Source organism: Macaca mulatta, chromosome 1 (assembly GCF_049350105.2).
Source record: "Macaca mulatta isolate MMU2019108-1 chromosome 1, T2T-MMU8v2.0, whole genome shotgun sequence".
NCBI classification, from domain to species: Eukaryota; Metazoa; Chordata; class Mammalia; order Primates; family Cercopithecidae; genus Macaca; species Macaca mulatta.
Genome location: NC_133406.1, coordinates 141,535,170 through 141,558,097, shown reverse-complemented (window position 1 = coordinate 141,558,097; position 22,928 = coordinate 141,535,170). Strand labels below are relative to the sequence as shown.

Sequence of the window (22,928 nt, the reverse complement as noted above, 5' to 3'; positions counted from 1 at the left end):
GAGTTTTCCTATTTACGACATACTTTAAATGGACTGGTCTTATAGAAGTAGTAATAGTAGTAGTAATAATAATATTAAAGTGTATAAACTAGGAAACATTTACTGTGTGATTGCTTTGTGCCAGGTAATATTCTAACCAGTTGCTACATGTTAACTCATTTAGGCTCACAGTAATCCTCAAACATAGATACTATGATTTACCCCCATTTCATGCATGAGGACACTGAAGCTTAGTGGCTTGTTAAAGGTTACACAGCATAGTAATTAGCTGAGCTGAGATTTAAATCCAAACAGTTTACTTTCATAGTATACATTTTTTCTATTATATTTTTGTGCATTTAGGTATGGATATGGTAAACTTTCAGTTTAACTATTATAAACTAACTTCCTTTGTTCTACTTCTCATTACTTTTACTATATCATAATATATGGACTATATCTATATATATAAAAATATATATTACAGATATAAATATATAAATAGTACAGGTATATCATGTTATCAGATAGTCTTTTCTTATTCACTTATCGTTTACTTATTTATTCCAAAAGATTGTATTGAGTACCCCTTTTCTCCCAAGTATTGTGCTTATATATTCAGAATACATCAGTGATCAGGGTAGGTCTGACAAAAGGAACTTTCTGCCTTCCTGGTGTTTTCACTCTGAGGAAGGGGTGTTTGTGTATGATGATATTAAATAATTAATTTTATTCTGTGTTAGTTTGTTCTCATGTTGCTAATAAAGACATACCCAGTACTGGATAATTTGTAAAGGAGGAACATTTAATTGACTCAGTTCCACATGGCTGGAACTGGGGGCTCACAATCATGGCAGAAAGCAAGGGGGAAGCAAGACACATCTTACATGGCAGCAGGCAAGAGAGAGCTTGTGCAGGGGAACCCCCATTTATAAAACCATCATATATCATGAGACTTATTCACTACCATGAGAACAGTATGGGGGAACTGCCCCTTTGATTCAGTTATCTTCACCTGGCCCCACCCTTGACGCATGGGGATTATTACAATTCAAGATGAGATTTGGTTGGGGACTCAGCCAAACCACATCATATACTAAGTTATTTCTTTATAGTTATAAATATTTTGAAGGAAAAATATTGGATATTATGAGCATGGGATACACCATCTAATTTGGAGGTTGAAAGATGGCCTTCCTGGGAAAAATCTTAGTTTTATAAATATTTATATTCATGGACACTAAGGATTATAAGGGTAAATGAATATTCACACATGTAAACTGACAATCACCTATTTAGGAATACTTAAGAATGATCCCACTGTAAATGATTATATCAGGAAAACCACATTTCTGGCATCTGTTCTTTTTATGGGAAATTATCCTTTATTGTTTAGGTTAGCATATTTTAAGTGACTGTTCTAAAGAAGTATTTTCTCTTTTGGAGATCTAGAGATGTATGTTCTCTTAGTACATATAAGAGTGAGAATGAAGAGATTTAACAAGATACTTTCCTTCCACTTCCTGTTTGTGAAAACAAACCTATAAATGCCTGTCGTTGTACAGTTAGGAGTTAAGCTATATTCTTGATTGGCTGAACTGACTATTAGGTTTCATTTTCCCTCAGAAAAAGTTTTCTAAATTCTGAGTTTAGAATAACTGTTCACACTTGACCGAAGGTTGGTATTTTTGGAATAAATGTATTTGGGGGTAGAGATCACACGAGTTCATTAGTACTAAACTTCAAGTACCCAAGCTTTTATGGTCAAACATGAAAAATTGGCCAGCATTTACAATGTTGCTTCCATAGCAAACTGTATTCTATGTTAGAAGCATTATTTGTACTCCAAATGCACTGTATACAATACATGATATTTCTAAGTTGGATATATGTCATCAAACCCAGTTATTTCTACAGTTTGGAAGCTTTTGTGCATCTTTTTTTTTTTCTTTTCTTTTTTCAAGACAGAGTCTCGCTCTGTCACCCAGGGTAGAGTACAGTGGCATGATCTTGGTTCACTGCAACCTCTGCCTCCTGGGTTCAAGCAATTCTCCTGTCTCAGCCTCCTGAGTAGATGGGATTACAGGTGCACACCACCATACCTGGCTAATTTTTGTACTTTTAGTAGAGATAGGTTTTCACCATGTTGGTCAGGCTGGTCTCGAACTCCTGACCTCGTGATCTGCCTGCCTCGGCCTCCCAAAATGCTGGGATTCCAGGCGTGAGCCACTGAGGCATCTTATAATGACCAAATTTGTCCACTTTAGAGGGGACAATGATTCTAATCCTTGCTGTAGGGAAATTAGTCTTGTTCCAAACTCTGCTGATAATGACTGTTTTCCTCATCATATTCCTACATCTGTATCTCTTATAACCCTTCAAGACAAGAATGAAATCTTGCAATAGGAAGAAATAACATTCTTTTCGTTACTTACACTTATCATCTGTTTTATTCTTCTATTGCACTACATTAGAGAATTCCTTTGAGTCAATGATAGAGTGATGAGGATAGACTGAACCAATTATTTGACTTGATTTTATATCTTCTTGCTGGAATTGTTTACTTAAGAATTGTTTACTTAAAATGTTGGATATTCTTGAAGACATATACAGCTCAATCTTATTTTAACTGCTGGTTTTTTTGTTTTGTTTTGTTTTGTTTTTTGAGTGCTTCATTGTTCGTTATGACAATGTATAGTCTTAGAAATTGGTAGTGGACCTGTACATATGTACCTGGTATAAGGAGGTGCTCAGTCATATTTTTTAATGAGTTACTCTAAACCATGTTTTGGCTGCATATGTATGTGTGTATGCATGTGTCTATTTGCATATGGACATACACACACCAACCAGCCTCTATTATTAAACTGCTGGTACTTGATTTAGTTTTCGTGTTTTTACCATTTACATTTCATGTACCATGTTGCATAATAGTTAAGATTTTGTAGTGTTTTGTGAACATTTAGTTTCTCAGATTTCTGCATTTCATTTGCTCCCACTTTTTCCTATTATAAAGGGAATGTTGTACAAAGATACATTGTATGATATTCTGAACATTCGTTTTAAGAGAATAAACTTTGGAAAGTATAGCTTTCATGGACCTTATTTTATGACAATAAAGATTGCATCTTATGACTTGGACTGTTTAATTTTACAATTGTGTACATCTGTGTGGGTGATTGATATTTCTGGTGAGTGTGAAATATATATGCAGTGTGTCATTCCATGTTTACTTCTGCAGGAAAATCTCAACCTAAATATTACTGCATGTAATTTTTAATATGCAAAAATTCAGTTAAATAAGGTATTGGTGTGAGTGACTGTTTTCTTATGAGAGGTGAGTATGCATTAGATAACTCATATTTTTTCTTTGACTTGGGACTCAGGCAATAGAAATGAGGTTGATATTGTACCCATGTTCTTCTTGTCATATGTGTTGGCATGGATTTTTGGTTTGTTGAGAACAGATATTTTAATGTATTTGCTTAATTTTTAGGAGTTTAGGCATATAACCCAAAATAAAATTCTTTGAGAAATGACAGGAAGATTTTCTTTTCTTATCAAATGTCTATTAATTACTTCTTTTAAAACAGTGGTAAAATCACTCTAAAATGTTAGAATTTTCATATACCAAAAGCAAATCCTAGCACAGCAATTCATTTGAGCAAATTCCAAGAAAACATTTTTCTCAGTTACATTCAGGTTATTTTCCAAATTGCAAAAATAGGACTTTCCTCAAATTCTGAATTCTAATCATCTTGAGAAAAGAAATATATTTGAAACCTAAATTCAGAACACACTTGCTTGTTAGCGAGAAAGTCATGCCAAAGATAATAGTAGTTAAAATCTTGTGGAAGGCAGATGGTTGTTGTAAGACAGATTTTTCAGTTTGGATTTTAAATTTAAGTATGATATTTGCTTTCTTTCTGGAAATACCAGAAAGTTTGCTTTGTTTCATCTGCTACATGAATAGATGACAAAAAAAAAAAAATTACAGGCTGACAAACACTGAATAATTAGGATTTGTTAATTTTTCTTAGAGACCCATTTATTTCACAGTGTCTAAAATAACATTAGGCAAATATCTTCTATCTTATACTGGATGTGCTGTTATTTTCTCCTACTTTCTTCAGACATCTCGTGGGGAATTTGACTCCAGTGAATTTGAAGTTAGGAGACGGTATCAAGATTTCCTTTGGTTGAAGGGAAAACTGGAAGAAGCACACCCCACTCTGATTATTCCAGTAAGTTTGCAAAAATTTTTTTTCATAGAATAGCTACCAGTTTTCTAGTGAGTCTTTTTGAATGCCTAAAACCTAATTTCAGACCTTAAATTCACTGTAATTCATTTATCTTAGGAATAACATGTATTTCTAAATGTTTCAATCTATGTACACTTTTAAAAAAAACTCTTCATAGTGTGTTATGATTTCTCATTTTTGGTTCTAAAATTGTGAATTTTTAAAAAAATTTTTTTATAAGAAATGATCAGATGTTCAACTAGTCTTCCAAAAAGGGAAAGCATAGAATTCCTTATAAACCTATGGCAAATAATACTCGAATACCTTTTTTATTTTTTTTGCCTTAGCCATTGCCAGAAAAGTTTATAGTAAAAGGAATGGTGGAACGCTTTAATGATGACTTCATTGAGACACGCAGGAAGGCTTTACATAAATTTTTGAACCGAATTGCTGATCATCCAACTTTAACATTTAATGAAGACTTCAAAATTTTTCTCACTGCACAAGCTTGGGTAAATGATTTTTATTTATACTCATATAATCTTTGGGTGTCTAGATCTATACTAGATTGTATTCTTCCTCTTTTTTACCTTTACAAATCACGCAGTGGTGTACTTGAATTGAGATGGAATTTTTCAGAAACACTGGAGAGTTATCCTTCAGGTATAACCCTGTGTCAAATCTACATATAAATATTACAGAAATCTTGTATCTTCATACGTATATATATACATACACACACACACACACACACACTCTCTCTTTCTCTCTCTCTCTCTTTAATGTTTTAATGTCAGGGTGCTTCTTGCATAAATAGCAAATACTGAACAGCTATAAATGTATTTATTTTATTGACACTATAGTTGACCCTTGAACAACATGGCAGTTAGGGAAGCCAACCCCTTATGAAGTTGAAAATCCATGTGTAACTTTTAATTCCCCAGAAACTTTACTAGCAGCCTCCTGTTGATTGGAAGCCTTAACTATACCATAAACAGTTGGTTAACACATATTTATATCTTTTGTGTATTATATACTGTATTTTTTGCAGTAAAGTAACCTAGAGAAAAGAAAAGGTTATTTAAGAAAATCCTAAGGAAGAGAAAATACACTAACAGTATCCTACTGTATCTATTGATACCATAAGTTTATGTTGTCTGTCTACCAGATGAATTGTCAGTCTGAAATGGAGGGCAATGACAGTGGCAGACCTCAATCTATGGTACTTAGCAAGCAATTCAACTTTTTTTGTAATGCCATGACTTTTCTCTGCTTCTTGGGAACATTTCCAGCATCACTAGTGGCACTTCATATGGGTCCCATGGTATTATTTCAGGTTTATAGTATTGCACTAAACACAATAAAAAATACATGGGAACCACAAGAGATCACTTTTTACTGCTATACCCGATTTACTGGAGAGATGAACTACTCACACGGAGATGATCAGCGTCACATGGCGTTTTAAGCGGATATTCGCAACACTTCAGCTAGCCACAAATAGCAACAGGAGGGCTACAAAAATAGTACAGTAGTACAGTGTGTACTGTAGTTAATTTTAATCGGTTTTGATTTAATACAGCATCTTTATGTTTGTTTATGTTTCTCTCAACTGCAAATGGTGGCATGTGAGCCAAAATATGTGCACACGTTTTGATAAATGTTAACTTTTTATAATTGATTTATATACATTTTAGGGTAGTAAATGATAGACTAGTATCTACATATATTTTGTGCATTCATGACATACCTTTCTCTCCGGTTTTTCTACATTTCTAGACTATGTGGTTTGTGAGTTGTTTTTAATTGTTGCAAATCTCCAAAAAATTTTCCAATATATTTATTGAAAAAAGTCCACATGTGTGGACCTGCTCAGGTCACACCTGTGTTGTTCAAGGGTCTACTTTATTTTGAGTAATAATGGATCAGGGCTTTTTAAGCTAGGATAAAAGTCCTTATTAAATGGGTAGATGGATGAATGGAGATAGATGAATGGATGGATGGATGGATGGATGGATGGATGGATGGATGGATGGACAGATGGATGGACAGATAATATAATCTCCTTACTTTTCCTTTAATTATCTAAGTGGGAGAGTGCCTAATTTCTAATATGGAAACCTTATCCATTCTACTTGTTTTTTCTTTTATTCTATAAAGCTATAACTCTGCAAGAAAGATACCAGATAGGACAAAGAGTCAATATTAAACAGTTACTGACAAATGTTGAGTTTTATATCTCTCAGTTATTGCCAGTGGTGGAAGCTAAAAAGTGGTTCATTTCAATCTTGACAGATAGTCCTGCTCTATGGAAGCCCTTTGTGACTTATGTGAAATGAATATGTGGCCTGACTTCAGAACTTAGAAGCTGTTAGAAATATTCTCTACAGTCAACAGTTTAAGTAACAGCTTGCCAGTTGTGACGTGAGCTGTCTCTGATAATGTTTACTCTATCAAATGAGGCTGTAGTACTCTTGGATGGATGTGTTGCCTGGTCAAGGATGGCATCTGTTGTTATTGGCACAAAAAAAATCACACTGAATTGGAAATAAACAAGTTTACTTTGTATGTATTATTTTCTGTAAGATATTCAGGAACGAAAACCTGGAAGAAGATAGACAATGTGTTATTTAATATTTGGGTAAATAATATATGATATTTTTATCTGTAGATTAGGTAGTCAGCAGTATTTTATTTGATCCCAAGCTTGTGTTTCAACAAAGGCCATAACCATTATTAGAATCCCTTGTCCTTTCTTTTGTTTTTATTTGTTCTTTTATCTTATGCCATACTTCTCAAGGGATATGTTTGTGTGTAATATATTCTTTTATAGGATTTCTTCTATCTGTTTTTCAAGTCTATAGTTATTCCTCCTAGGTTAAGTATGAAATAACTAGTTACGTTTCTTATTAAAATTTTTCTCTGCAGACAACCAGCCAGTGAAGGCGGTGTCACAGTTTACCCACTTCATTTGGTTGAAGTGCTATAGTCAGGTAGTATCTATTGACAAACTACCCTAATGACTTTAAGTGGGCAGAGCAAGTTGGTGCTTAATAATGAAGTCTCTGGAATCAGACTTCCAGGATTCCAGTTCTTGCTCTATCACTTAATTGCTCTAGGATCTTGAGCAAGTTACTTAACTTTCCTGTGCCTCTATTTTCTTCTGTAAAATGAGGAAAATAATAAAACCTACCTCATAGGTTTATGGTAAATTACGTATATTAAAATGTCAGTATAGTGCCCAGAATGTATTAAGCTCTAAATAAATGTTAGCTACTATTACATCTAAAGAATTAATGAAGTTTTCCAATTTTATTTTTCAGAGTATAACTTAGGCCCTGAGAAATCTTATCTCAATCATTTTCCATTAAATTCCTGTTATAAAATATAGATGGTATGTCATATTATCCTTGTCTTCTCTAGTATCTCACTGAGCACTATTCTGTCTGTTAAACCCTGTTCTTTTAAAGATTTATGGTCTGAGGAACGACTGTATACCTGTTTTACATGAGTACTGTGAAAGGGAATATTATCAAGGAGGCTGCCACTTGGGACACTGTACCTTAATAAAGCTCATCTGCTTCAAGCTAACACTAAATGCCTATGAAACCATTTTATCTTAATTTTATTCTCCTAATTAGGTTTCTTTTTGTATTGAGTCTCGGAATATTGAGACATGTTTCACTAGAAATATTTTGTTTTTTGTTTCTAGGAACTCTCTTCTCACAAGAAGCAAGGTCCCGGATTGCTAAGCAGGATGGGGCAAACAGTCAGAGCTGTTGCATCCTCAATGAGAGGAGTTAAAAACCGCCCAGAGGAGTTCATGGAAATGAATAACTTTATTGAACTATTTAGCCAGAAAATAAATTTGATAGATAAAATATCTCAGAGAATTTATAAGGAAGAAAGGGGTAAGTAGAATTACTGAAATGTGTTTTCACAGTTGTTCAGTTTCTAATGAATCTTCACATTTGTTCGTGTAGTATAGCAACATGCAGTTAGAATGTCAGCTTCAAAGTGTGGCTTATTCCCAGCCATGTTACGGACATTTGTGATTCCTAAATGATTTCAAAGGTAGTTATGGCCAGTCTCCATTTTCACTTTTATCAATCACTAGCTGCTCTACTTCCCATTCATAGATAATAGTGGTAAAGTAAGCCCTGAGTTTACGACTGTGGATGTAGTTTTATGAAGTTTGTATTCAACATGGCACAGAGCTCAGAATCAAAGAAGTGATGTTTCAGGAAATAGGTTTTCACATTTTCTGGTAATTATTTTTTTCTGGAGGGAACAGGTATTCTGTATTATACTGTCAAAGTATGGCAGAGAGATTTATGTATTGGAAAATCTGCCTCTTTTCCTATTTTCTTTCTTTTTTTTTTTTAGTTTATAAGTCAGAATTTATGATGAATTTTTTCTAATTCTAATCATGTGATTTTTTCACTAATTTTCTAATTGCATTTACTTACATTAAAAAATAGATAACTGAGTCAGCAAATAATTTCCTAATATAATTTGTTATTAGAGATCAGGAACTACATAAAGACAAACAAAAGTCCCTAAGTTAATGGCTTATTTGTTAATTGACTTCTACTTAACTGTACTGCCCATCAGGATAAGCTGGGAAATATTTTATTTCTAGTATTCAGATGGTGTTTAATCATAATAAGCACTCAATTAAAATTTGTTCAATGATTGAAAAAAAACACGAATGAACATAAGATTTGGAATGGTGTAGGAAAATGTGCTTTATTAAGAATTGATTGGTTTTAAAAAGAGATACAGAAAAAACTTATAACTGAATGTACTTTGCCCCTTTTCTACCTTTTTTATTCATGCGTTGACACCTGATGAGATTACTGTAGTGACTGAATATAGTATAATAATTTATTTTAAACCTCCTTGGTTTGCCCTTACATTTATTATTTGTCTTTTTTTTTTTAACCTGAAGAGGTGAATTATTTTAACTAGGTTCTGTGATTCCAGTTCTATTAAGTAGATTCTGGCTGCGTAGTTAGGTGGTATGGCAATTCAAAGAGATCTCTGGAAACTATTGGTAGTTAAGAGCTTTATAAGCTAACAGTGAGTATCAAAGAGTAATTAAGATGGTACCTGTTAAGCTCACAGTCTAGTTAGGAAATATGTATATTAACAGACAAATTACAGTGCAGCTAACTAAATGCTTGCATACAGATGTGATTTGAATGGTATGTAAGTGCAGTTTAGAATTTTAGGGCAGCTTTGCATATAAACATAAATATTGTTCAGGTTTAATGACAGACATTGACATACATTGAGAAATTTGAGATTTCTCAATTGACTCAATTGAGAAAAGAAAGTGGAAAATTTTCTTTTCTAGAAATTAGTTCAGTATGGTCTTTATTTACCAGAAAGACAGGCCTAGGATCAGGAAGGTGGAGTTTGGAAGGACTATAGAGGTGATTAAATGTTCATTAGGTAACAACTAGTATCTCCATTGTTTTTAAATTTCATATTTTTAAACTTTTTATTTAATACAAACTTTTAAAGTTTTAATAGTTTAATTGTTTAGAGAAATATGACAGATATCAGCAAATCCTAATGAGTTGTAAGATGGCTGAATATAGACAATTTAATTGTATTTATATGGATAGTGAACAAAAAATGCTCACTGCTTATACATTTTCTACACAAAAAGCTATACATTACTGAAAATTAAGTGTGAAAGTAAAAATGTTAAGTTGTAAAGATATTCACATTTTAAAATGAAATCCAAATTTTTGAATATATAGCGTATCAAAAACTGAATGGTCTTTGGTTACTCATATATGCATTCTTTCATTGATACGAAAATATTTATTGAACTCATTACACATAAGGGTTTGAGATAGCAAAATAGTAAGACTCAGTCCCTGTTTTAAGGAGTATGTGGCCAAGAGCATTTGAGTTATAAGACATCGATAATACAGTGGGATAATGCTTTAATAGAAGTATAAAATTATGATAGGTATGATGGGCTCATTGAGGGCCAAAGCATCTATGAATCCTTTGGAACAGAATCAGAGATTTATTTGAACTGAAATTTAAAGGATTAGAAGTAGTTTGTCAGGTGATAGAAATGGAGGACAAGGCAGAGGGACATGTGCAAATGCTTTTTTAAAGAGAAATCATGGGATATTCATGAATGAACAAGCAATTTGACTTGAGTTAAAATCTTTGGCAGAGAATTTCACATTGGACCTGGAGAAGCAGACAGTGAGGACTAATGATAAAGGTTTAATTTAACTAATTCTAATTTAACTACAAAGAGTCAGTGTTTCTCTACTGTGACAAAAATAGAGGGAGAATAGTTAGGAGACCCTTGAAGTGGTACAGATTAGAGGTGCTGATGGTGGTGGAAGTGAAGATAAGTACATAGGTAGGTAGATGGATAGTTTAAGATCTAGAAATTTTGGAATTGGTGATTGACTGGCTCTGTGTAAGTATGTTTCTAGGATAACCTCCCAATTTTTTGCTTAGATTTATGGATAGTAGTTACCACTAAGTAGAATATATAGTCAGAAGAAGGGGAGAAAGGAGATGATAAGCTTTTTTTCAGGGCATGTTGCCTATGAAGCACTCAAATACAGTTGTGTGGTAGGCAGAAGTCTATAATAGATTTGACGGTCATTTAATTTATTTGTCAAGCCAAGACATTTTTGACAATGAAAAGGAATGTTGTTATTGATTACACTTGGACAGTAGTCATTCAAATACTGACCTGGGCAAACTGATGGCCGGTTGATTTAATGAAGGATGATACCCATTTTCTTATGTTCTTATGTAAGAATATGTGCACTGTAAGAGAAATAATGCCCTTTCTTACTATCTAAGATACAAGTACTTTGAAAACTTTTGTATATTGAAGAGCTTATTAAGTCTTTTTTTTAAAGAATATTTTGATGAAATGAAAGAATATGGCCCAATTCATATTCTGTGGTCAGCGTCAGAAGAGGATCTGGTTGATACTCTAAAGGATGTTGCCGGCTGCATTGACAGATGCTGTAAGGCCACTGAAAAGCGGATGTCTGGACTCTCAGAGGCCCTGCTTCCTGTTGTACATGAGTACGTGCTTTATAGTGAAATGTTAATGGTAAGAACACCTAATTCGAATTTTACCTCCGTCCCTTAACCTGATTATAAGCTCTGTAAAGGCGACTACATTTCTTTTCTTTAAAACTACTATCTTTTTGTCCTAGCAGGTTGTTTTGCATGTAGATGTTCAATAAATAATTTGTTCACTGTGTGCCTGAATAGATGAAGGAAAGAATCCTTTGTTAAAAAGTAGGAATACTCAATACTCAATAGCAACACCAACAATTTATCAGATTATACATAGACAGGAAGCATCCTCAATCAAAATTTACGTAGGGAATATGATTAGTTTTTCCAACCTTTTGAAATTTTACTTTAAAATTTTTTAGTGCTTTGGGGATTTCTTTTCATGAAAGAACTGCTCTCCTGCTTCTAGGTACATTTGATTTAGCAATATATTTAGTACCATTATGTAGAAAGTACTTGAGTCGGATCTTGATGTTCTGCCTTCTGGTTGCTTTTAAAAGAAATCTTTCAAGTTAAAATGTTTTTCTTTCACTACTTGAAAAGGCTTTTATACCTCTTGTATCAAAGTTTTGCCTTTTACTTCCTCAGTTCAAGTTAAAGTTTCCAGATATTTGGAATTTAGCAATGCTATCTGCAAAGCTAATGTTTTTCATCCAGTATTTTTCTGTGCCTACAATACTTTGCACAAGCAAATTGGCACCCTCAGGTCTCTGGTGTTTTAGGATGGTGATGAGGGAAGGAGTCAGCTTGCATTCAGATATAGCTCTTTTTTTCTATTCTTTATAATTGGAACCATGGTCTCTTTGGACATGTACCCTTGATTTCTAGGAATTTCTTTCAATTTTTTTCTTTTTAAAAAACTTGTCCTTGTTTTGGTCTGAAAAGCTCACTTTGTCGTTCAGCATGAGATCTGCCTCTCTCGTCGATCATGTTTAGGTTTCCTTTGACAGAGTCATTAAATATTGCACGGACATTTCAGGCTTCGTCTGTGCTTAACTTTATTGGAGTCCTCCTGTAAACAAAGCTTCTTCCTTACCAAAGGCCTTCGATGTTTCACTGTTGATGATTCTCTTGCCTCTCTCTATCCATTTCCTTGGCTACATCCTTTGGTTTCACTTCATTATTGGTCACCCCCTTGTGTAAATCTTCAAGAAGATCTGATTTGTATGTTCTGCTCCATTAATTAGTGTTTTCTTTTATATTATATCAAGATGGAAATTATGTAATTGAAGTATTACATTGTTAAGGATATGGAAAAATTATAATATAATTATTTTATAGGTCCTTATTTGATTGAATTAATTTTTAGACTCCCAGGGTATAATAAATAGTACTTGTATTGCATTTCTTGTCCTGTTTGATATTGGAACATTCTCTTCAATTTGAGCTAAAATATTGAAAAATAATCCTCCCATAAAAATGATTAATTTCATGTAATTTTCACCAGTTGTCCTCTGAAGCAACCTTTTACTTAAAATGTATTTGTGCATATGAAAACCAGTACTTCATCTTTTTTGAAACAGACTTTAAATAAATAGGAGTGAGTTAGAGAGTGAGTCATTTGGGTCAAAGAAAGGAGGGCTTTCTTGACATTAATGGCAATTAAACATTGAGGTAAATATAAAGGAATTTATGAAATTAGTTGAGTTTTCTATGGACTTCTTTGCAACTAGGAAAAATGTTAGTTTCCTTTGATTTTTTTTTTTTTTTAAAGAGACGTGTGTTTAACAGGCTGTTTAACCTGTTTAACGTCTGTTTAACAGGCTCTGTTGCACAGGCTGGAGTGCAGAGGCATGATCATAGCTCACTACAGCCTGGAACTCCTGGGCTCAAGTCTAAGTTACATGTCTCGGAAGAAATGTGAATCACTTAAAGACATTGTAAAAATTCAACAAAAATGAAAGATGTAGATGAATTCTGCACTTCAATTTCTTCACATGGGTGCTTTAAGTTTAAAAACTCTGAAACATGAAATCAAGAAAAAAGATACAACTCCTATCAGTCAAAGAGGAGGCTATGATTTCTCATCAAAAGCTTGGCTAACTAATGAATATTTTATATTTTGAGCAAAAATACAATGCTTAGGATATGAATGCATAATTCAGTTTTCTGATTTCCCAGCATAATTTCCTGTTTGATTATCTATCCCTTTGGAGTCAGGTAAGAAGGTTGCCACAGAGTGTAGATATTTCCAGATTATGGTCCATGTGACATCCCACCTGCCACTAGTTTATGCTGTAGTATATATTTCCAGTGCTTCTACTATTTTTTGTTTGTTTTGTTCTTTACTATTTTTGAAGAATTGTACATGCCTAGAGTATTCCATCAAATGTAGTGCATATATACAATGCTTAAATGGGTAAAATGTGCATTAGGAAAACTAATTGAAACATTTATAGGAAAAAACCCTCTTATATACTTGCTTTCAATTTAGTTTTTAGAGATTAAAAAAACAAAAACTTTTAAAATGTATTATATCCCCAAATGACTGATGGCTTGAGGAAGAGATGCTGTTTGTTTTCTGAAATATATATTTTTGCTATAGGAAAGATTATTAAAACTAAGTACATCCTATTTTATCTGTGTGTTTTAATGTAAAGGGTGTTATGAAAAGAAGAGACCAAATACAAGCAGAACTGGATTCCAAAGTTGAAGCTTTGACCTATAAAAAGACAGATACTGATCTGGTAAGTTTTTAAGTTTCTTGATACAATCATATAGAATTCATTGTCTAAAATTTTTATTAGCAATGTCCTTACATAATTGTTTCTTACATGATTATTTCTAAGCATTCAGCAAATTATAGTAAAATTTCTTCCTAAAATCTGTTATACATTGGATACCATGTGAGTCTACAAGCTTAACAGTGATGGTTTTCTGCCTTTCTGACTTATGTCTCATCTCATACTATTAGGAAAGTATAATTTTTTAAAAAGGAGATAATGTATTGGAAGAAAGTGTGAAAGGCAATGCTAGCATTATTCCAGGCTAGTAAGTACTCAGTAAATAAATCTACTTTTTTCTAGTGTTTTGAGATTTTTATATAAAATACATTAATGTTCCTCTATACTTTTTTTCTGAGTATTGTTAAACTTTTTGTGAAAGTGAATATCTTTGTGTTTGCAAGTTTAATCTTTACCTTCAGATATTTTATTACGGAAATTTTCAAACAAAATGAGATCTAATAATATGAGCTCTCATATATTCATAACTGGGCTTCATTAATTCTCAACATTTTGCTCACCTTTTTTTATTGTCTCTCCTCATGTTTAAATTTTTACTGAAGTATTCTAAAGCAAATTCTAGATATAGATTATTTTACCCATGGTAGTTTTATATTTATATTTTAGTATCTTTGCATTTTCAGAGTAATACTGTCAGGTTGGAATAATTATTCTCATTTTAAAAGTGAGAAGACACTTGAAAGGTAGAGTAATTTGCCTAAGTTTCTATATAGGTCTTGAAATGCAGAATAGGATCGGAGGTGATGACGTCTCTTGTCTGCCTCAGACAGTGCTGCCTGTCAAAAAGCAGGTATAGAAGTGAGAAAAGTGGACTTTTAACCTAATGAACTTCTACTGTGTGCATTATGAAATATTTTTTAAATTTTCCTTTACATTTAAGGATTTAGGTTGTTATTGAATATAATGTTGAGTGCACTTACATCAGGTGAGTTGGGGAGTCCTTGAAACGTCCCTGTAAATCTATACTGTTGCAGCCTCCTCAGCCCTGACCTGGCCAAGGACTCTGCATCCCCCCTCCCTGCTTTAATAGTCTCCCTAACTTTAATCACTTCCTAACATACGACTTCCTAATTAGTTTTCTTTATATATTTTTCTCTCTCCCTCTCTATAACTGAAACACCTTAAGGGCCGATTTTTTTTTTCTCATGTGTTCACTAGAGTGTTCCCAGACCCTTGTGCACTGCCTGGCACATCGTAGTCACTCAATAAATATGTAGTGAAGGAATGAGTGGAAACCATAGTGACTACTCTGATTTGTGCAAGCATATTGAAGGCTTGAAGCATGAAGTCTCTACAAAATCAGACTGTGCAATTATTTCATTATTTAATTAATATTGTGAAAACCAGTAAAAGATGAGTACAAATACTAAGAGTCTTTGTGTCTACGAAGTCTAACTTGCATGTCTGTATGCAACTTAGAATTATTATACTATGAATTATTCTCACGTTTCTTGACTATGTATATTAACTGAAATTCTATTCTCTCCAGTGGAATGTGAGTGGGGAGTGGTGGGCTGCTGTGGACAGAGTAGGAGAAAGGAATATGTGAGAGAGAATAACAGAAAATGTAGAACTAGAGGAAATAGTGCTCAAAGGAAAAATCATCTTTATGATTTAGAGAGAACCCCAGATTAACCTTTTCCATTTAATAAGAAACAATAGACTCCTAACGCTCTCAATATATATAGTTAAGAAACATATATATACATATGTGTACATATATAATACATATATGTACATATATACATATATTTCTTAACTATATATATAGAGAGAGAGTTAAGAGTCAACTAGAATTGACTGAAAGGCTGTACATGTGTATAGAAATTGTAATTGCATCTTCTGAATTTTAGAATTTGTTTTTAGGTGTTAAGTAACTAAGGATATTGAAGTTAGTGGTTAGACAAAATTTTGCTCTTGATGAAATACTAGGAACAGTAGAATATTTTAAAGTTTCAGGAGAATAATAGCATGGCTGAAAAACCAAGCATATGTTAAGAATGGCCTATATTCATGTTTTAAAATGAAAGGAAGATTAGTTGGGATTGTTCCAACCACAAAAGCACAAGGAAGAAAATAGCTTGGGTCCAAATATGGCTGGGATTTCCCAACTCAGTTAAAAAAACACACACACACATTTATTTTTCCACTGGGCTTGCAAATATTTTGTCTTTTGCTGCATAAGAATGATTTTGATATTTTATTATAACTTAATCATCAGTATATATTTATGATTTCACTTGGGTGTGTATGTCATGTCTACTATAAAGTGTTTAATACCCATGTAGCTGCTACATTGTAAGACTGGAAAAATTTGAAACTTTAATTATCTGCATTATATTCTGTAAGATACTTTCAGTTGATTAAGTTTCAAAACAGACACATTTAACAGAGACATTGCAGGTATTTTTTTGTTTATCATCAAAACAAATTTTTCCTAAAATTTATGCAGACTGATTTAATGATTTGTGAATGGAACTGTTTATATTTTCAAATAATTAATTTGTTTATAGGCCTTCTCACTTTTAAAATCCCTATGTCTTATGATGGTATCTTCGGGAGGAACCTACCAGAGTTACTCTAAAAATGAACCGGCCTTGATTGGTCACAGAAAGACTGAAAGGAAGTTGCTTAGAAATATGCAGGATAGGGTCACCATGGCAACGTGCCCTTGTGAGGTCCTTCTAAGGAGCCGTCCTTTGCAGTCACCATGGCGACCCTGGCAGAGAACTGAATATAGCAATCTGCCTGGTTGTTTACCATGGCAACTCAGACAGGGCCATTTTGGAGACAACCCTGGGGCCATTTCTGTGGAGACATTGGGGCAGCCTTCAGAGACTCCATCGAAGTCACCTTTGGGTGGGATGCTATGTGCAAACCCAGCAAAGCAACTGATAATAAAAAGGTCAGTGAAATGAAGCTCTAGCAAGAAACGCAAAGGTTAGAGGAGTTATAGTTATTGGGTAGAAAGATTGCAGTTATATAACACTCCAGAGGACATTTGGCTGTATCAGGTGACCTTCGTGTGGGTTTTGTGGCATGCAAATACAAGGGTTCTGGTCTTTTTACCTTGCCTGTAATCCTGCATTTACTATAAATGAACAATAATGGCATTACAGTTACTTTTTCTTATCACACAGATATACCCACAAAAGGTATGTGTTTTTCTGCAAACTAAAATAATATCTGACAGAGAGTCCTTGATACATTACATGGTTAGTTGCAAAGTGGCTCCTTCTCAGAGTTTGTGGTTTGTAGTTCTTATCTCACAGCCATAAAATTAATGGCTTCAGGATTACCTAAGTCAGTAAAGACATTCGGAATATTCATTTGAAGGTCAGTTCAGCGGTTCATGTGAGTTTTGTTGTCTAAGTTTTGGAATTGGATAAATCAAAGATCAAATCCTAGCTCACCTGTTTATTAAATTTTGTGACCCAGGACAAGTTTTCTAACTTCTTTTAGCCTCATTTTATCATGTATAGGTTGAGGACATTATTTGTACCTTTCTAATAGGCTTGTTTAAGGATTAAATTATATAATGCAAATACATTGCTTGGAGCATAGTAAGTACTCAGTAGTTGTTAGCTGTTGTCATTATGATGACAGTATAGAGGTAATATTTGAGATTGGTCCGTATAAAATGGCTATGGAGTTATTCATTGTAAAGCACAAGGAATATTTCAGGTAGAATGGATATTATGAAAAGCTTTAGAAGCTCAAAAAGCCTGCTAACTTGATTAAACCAGATTGGTGTGTGGAGGGGAGGGTACAGTGAGGAAGAGGGGATGTGACTTAGAGGTGGACTATAGTCAGGTAGAAAGGAGGCCTTATCTGTCAGGTTGAGAAATATGTACTTTATCCTTTGCTCAGTATGGATCCAGTAGGAACCTGAATTGAAGAGGTGGCAGTGGAGTTGCAGAGACGAGTTAATATGAGAAAGAGGTAGGCAGAGGATAGAAGCCACATCACTTAAATAATGAAGGGCAGCCAATGTTTCAAGTTATTAATAACTAACATTTCTAACTTGCAGCAGGGCAGATCGTGGCTCTCTACACTGAGCTACAGAATAAAAAGTGAAGAAGAAATTTGGAGATGTGCAACTTTACATATTTATAAGATGATATTTAAGGTAGAGGTATTCAACAAAAACTTTTCAGCAAAGTTAATTATTTACCATATGAATGTCACTGTTCCCAGCACTGGGGATAGAAACCAGGTCCTCATGAGGCTTATGTTCTAGTGGGTCAAAAAAAAAGAGTAAATAATTAAAATTTATAATATATTGTCATATAGTGATAAGTGTGGAGGAGACAGAGTGTTGAGGAGCAGTGCAATTTAGAATTAGGTGTCAGTAAAATAGTCACCAAGGAGGTAATGTGTGAGTAATATGTATACCTGGGGGAAGAGCCTTTCAGGCAGAGGGGACAATACATGCACAATGAAAGTGTGCTTGTACATTCCAGAAAAAGCAAGAAGGCCAGTGTTGCAGAAATGGAGTGAGCAAGTAGAAGAGTTGTGGGAAATGAAGTCAGAGAAGAAACCAGGGGTTAGACCATATAGAGCTTCATAAGGTTTATATATCTCAGTGAGATAGGAAAATAGTTGAACAAAGGAGTAGCATAATCATATTTAACTTATAAGATGATTGTTGTGCTTGGAGAAAGCACAAGATGATGTACATGTGGTATGTGCATGGGATGGAGGAAAGCCAGAGCTGGAGAGTAGCTCTTAAAATATTCCCAGTGAGACGTAATAGCTTGGACCAGAGCAGAAGTGATGTTAAAGGGTCAGAAGCTGAGTATATTTCATAGGAAGAGCTGTTTGCTATTTGGTGGGCTGTGGATTGTGAGCCAATAAGGAGAGGCAAGGATGAATCTGAGGTTTTAGACGGAGCAACTGGAAGGTAATAGTTGGCATTAATTGAGATGAGGAGACTTTGGAAACAACAGGTTTAATGGGAAAGATAAGTTTCTCAGATTTGGAAAGGTAAAGTTGATTTGCCTGTTAGTCACCCAGTGGAGCTATTGGGTACGGAGTTACATGTAAAAATTCATAGGTTCAGCTGAAGATATATATTTGGAAGTTATTAGCAAATCGATGGTATTAAAGCTATGAGATTTGTCAAGGTCTTTGAAGTGTGAGAAAAGAGAGAAGAAAGAAGTCCAGTCAGAGCCTTGGCATATTTCAACATTAAGAGATTAATGTTAATGGAAGAATCAGAAGTTTTGGCTGATGAGGAGAAGGAAAAGAATTTGATGTAGCTTTGTCTGGTGATAGATCATTGCACCAGTAAGATTAACTAAACAGATCTGATTAGGGTCATCCAACTTTTTAAACAGTTTCTCCAATTGTGAGGCATTTCAAAAAACAATTTTATATATGATTACAATATTTCAAGAGTAACTGAGTTGCATTATGTGCTCCAATAAAGAAGATATTCAATGTAATAGTGTCCTGTGAAAGTCATAATTTTTGACGGGGATGATAAAGGTATAATAATGACTGAGGTTATGAGGAAACTCAGATGTTTGGAGAAACTTGTGGGTTTTGCCATTTTGTTATAAGTTTTCAGAGTCAGAGCTTCTGTTTGAAAATGCTTATTCACTTCACTGCTTAACTGTAAAATAAATAAGGTTCATCTGTGCTGCTAAATAATACTGCATATCTATTTTATTTTTATTTCTGAATGGATGATTTATAGTTTTTCACTCAAAGCAGCATTCAAATATAAATGAATATGAATACATTTGACATTTAGCAATATGTGCATAGAATTGGAAAGTTGGATCTAGATATAATGCCATAGCTGTTTAGCAGTATATTTATGTGAGCAAAGAAATGCATTTTCATAAGATCATCATAGTCTGGAATTTTGCACAGCCACATTCAGTAGATACAAACATATACCAGATTATTCAAGCTGGTCCTTATTCAGTATGACATGCTATTTTTGGCTGGTGTTTTACTCTCATCCTTAAATAGAGGTTATTAATTTTCAGATCATCTTGGTAGTGTACTAAATGCTGCACAGAGCAAGATTGCCTTCTCTCTAATTCTAGGAAGCTTTAAAGAAATAAGTTTGGCATAGCAAGCCTTTTTTGTGATCGGGGTGAAGGTTGCTTCTTCCTTTTCTTAAGTATTTTCTGGCTCACTTCTCTCCTGAACTTTTTACAAATTATTCCTTTCTATATGCCTCATTTCCTAACATAATCTATTTTCTACTCTGCTTCTTTTTGTCTGTTTGCAGTTATGTGTCTGTCTTTCACACACAGATACACATCCATCCACACATGTATACACAGCAGTAAAGAACATGACAATGTCCAGTGGGATGAGAAGAGGCTTTTTTTCTTGCGTATTTCCTTTTATCAGTTTATCCTAAAATGCACCTGGCTGACATTTCCTCAAAACTTGTTGGTCAGAATTGTGAAAACTCAGGATCAAACCAGTCACATGGAGTGCTAATGTGGCCATCAGAGTTTACTTATCAGCTACAAGACACACCCTGTGACAGATACCTGAAAAAAACGTTGGCCTTTCCAGAAAGTAATGTGGAGAGTAGAGGATGGATTCTGGGTAGAATACTAATAAATACTGGCCACAGACAGTGCAGCAGGGTAGTGGGTTTGTACACACACAGCTGGCTGGGAATTTGGAATGGTGCTTGAGTGATGCCGTAATCAAGAAGGCCCTCAGCAGCCAGCTTCTCCCAGAAGAAAGCACAAAGGAATGCCTAGAATTCCTCTCCCTCTGTGTCTTCTCAGGCAGCCCTCTCATTCAGGGCTTCATTGGCTTGAGTGGTAGGTACATAAGCAAAACTGTGTTCTCCTAAAGTTGTAAAGGATAGTAATGAATATTTGATTAAATTGCAAAAATCACCATATCTGCCTTATGAATAAGAGTCTGTTGAGCCTGAGATCTCTGGTTGGAATTTTACTATATTGAATTTTTCTCTCTGTCATTTATTTTTGTGCCCCTGGCACTTCACAACAGAGCAGTCTCTATAAAGTATTTAATATAAGGTCTTAATCCCAGTTGCAGAGTTGTGTATAATTTAAAGCACAGCATTTTGTGGCAGAGGTCACTTACTGCCTTTGTAGTTCTGGGCCAATTTACTTAACATTCTCCATACTTTAGTTTCCTCAACTATGAGAGATGTGGGTAATACCTTCCGTAAAGTGTTGTTAAATGAGCATATTGAAACCTTAGCCCAGTGCCTAACCAGGATTAGATTGTAAATATTTCTATAAACAATGTTAAAGCAACTTTCTTTGAAGTATATATTAGTTTCATTCTTCTAGATCAAAGATTGGAAAGTGTTAACTGCAGTCCTGCTTGTGAGACCTCCACAGTGTTAAAATAAGAAAAAAGAAAAAGCGAGGCAGCAATTAGCTTTAGCTGTGTAGTGACCACCCCCACTTGCCCTACCCGGTTGCTCTAGGCAGTTGCGTAGATACTTTAAATTGTATATGAATTCATACAGACCATTCAGAGGTTGCGCTTTGGACTCCTATGGAATTATTTTAACTCAACTCACTCGATGTTGTACCACTGATGTATCAGAAGGACATTTTAAGGAGAACCATAAATCTATTTATGATAAACATCAACAGCACTGACTATTTTATATTTTTCTTTTATAAGACTGCATGAGAAAGCTTTCGTTTACAGCACCAGCAATACGGTTGCATTTCTCCTGAGTAGCTAGTGTGTTTTCAGCTTATACACATCTTGGGTTTTATACCTGATCTTATCCCATTTATCTCACTTTTTACATTAGTTACTAAACTATTGAGAGCCCCAATTCTGATCCACTTGTGTCTGTCAAGTGTGTCTTGTGTGTGTCAAACTCTCACCCTTAACTTTACCTTGTTTTTTCCTTACTCTCACTTTCTCATTGCACCAATGTCTTTACTTTCTGTCTTTAAACTTGTAGAGTACAATTGTGGAAGCTCTCTTATATGGAATATGGAATCTAATAAGGAATAAATTAGAAACAAATTAATAAGAACTAGAGGTAAAGTGTTCCAAATCATTTTAAAGACCACACATTTCTTACACATATTTTGACCACCCTGCCCAAGTGTGTTTTTAGTCATTTCTTTTGAAATTCATCAACAGCAGCATGTCTGTCATGAACACAAACCTGAACACTGAATGACTCATGTAACCGTTACCCAGAAAACTTGTCAAGAGATATTAGAGGGTGAGGTGAAAAATACTGTACTATTTTCAAAATTTCACCAGTGAAATTTGCTTAGGGAAGTAACTGCATATTAAGGGTTGCTAATTTGAAAGTAGAACATATAAATGTACAGTCTTGATGAATAGGCCTGTGTATGTTTGTGGTGGGTGAGGGTGAAAGGGGAGAAGAAGGAAGAAGACAAAGACTGGAGAAAGAGAGGCAGTGTAACAGTGTTGCAGATAATTTCTAAAGAAAGACTAAGCTCTGTGTCTTTCTCTAGGAAGATTTTTTTTTTCTGTTGCCTTAACTGCAACAGAAAAAGTAACAGATGGACAAGTAAAAGGGGTAGTTTAAAATTCCAGTCATTTCTTCTCAGGGTTTTAAGAAATTCTACTTACGGTGTCCTTTGGATTTGTGGTGTGTTTTATGGGGTTTACCTGCCATAGATAGAAAGTTTAAATAGCTTTCCTATATAGAAACTCAAAACAGATTCAATTTCTTCTTAATTTAGACTTTTTGTTAATAAGAAATATGTCCTAGGGATCTGTCTTATATATCTCTTTCACTCCTGGCCCTGCCTGGGCACGTAATAAATATTTCATAATGCTTGGAGCAGTAACCCACTGGGAATTAGAAGCCAGGAGAGGGCTTTGATTCACTTTTATTTAACTTGTGTCCTTAATCAGACATTAATTATTC

The 22,928-nt window shown here is 34.3% G+C and overlaps 1 protein-coding gene across 6 annotated transcripts in view; it reads left to right on the top strand.

Annotated features, from left to right (window-relative positions):
* The window catches only part of SNX7 (sorting nexin 7), a 108,494-nt gene that overhangs the window by 28,601 nt on the left and 56,965 nt on the right, over positions 1-22,928 (top strand). For all 6 annotated transcript variants that reach the window (XR_013400582.1, XM_028831304.2, XM_077952636.1 and 3 more), the window contains exons 3-7: positions 4,113-4,223; positions 4,568-4,732; positions 7,933-8,131; positions 11,132-11,331; positions 13,901-13,987. Coding sequence is in view for 5 of the 6 variants with exons in the window: in XM_028831304.2 (XP_028687137.2) it covers positions 4,113-4,223; positions 4,568-4,732; positions 7,933-8,131; positions 11,132-11,331; positions 13,901-13,987 (762 nt within the window). In the remaining variant the exon portion in view is untranslated. The remainder of the gene's footprint in view (positions 1-4,112; positions 4,224-4,567; positions 4,733-7,932; positions 8,132-11,131; positions 11,332-13,900; positions 13,988-22,928) is intronic.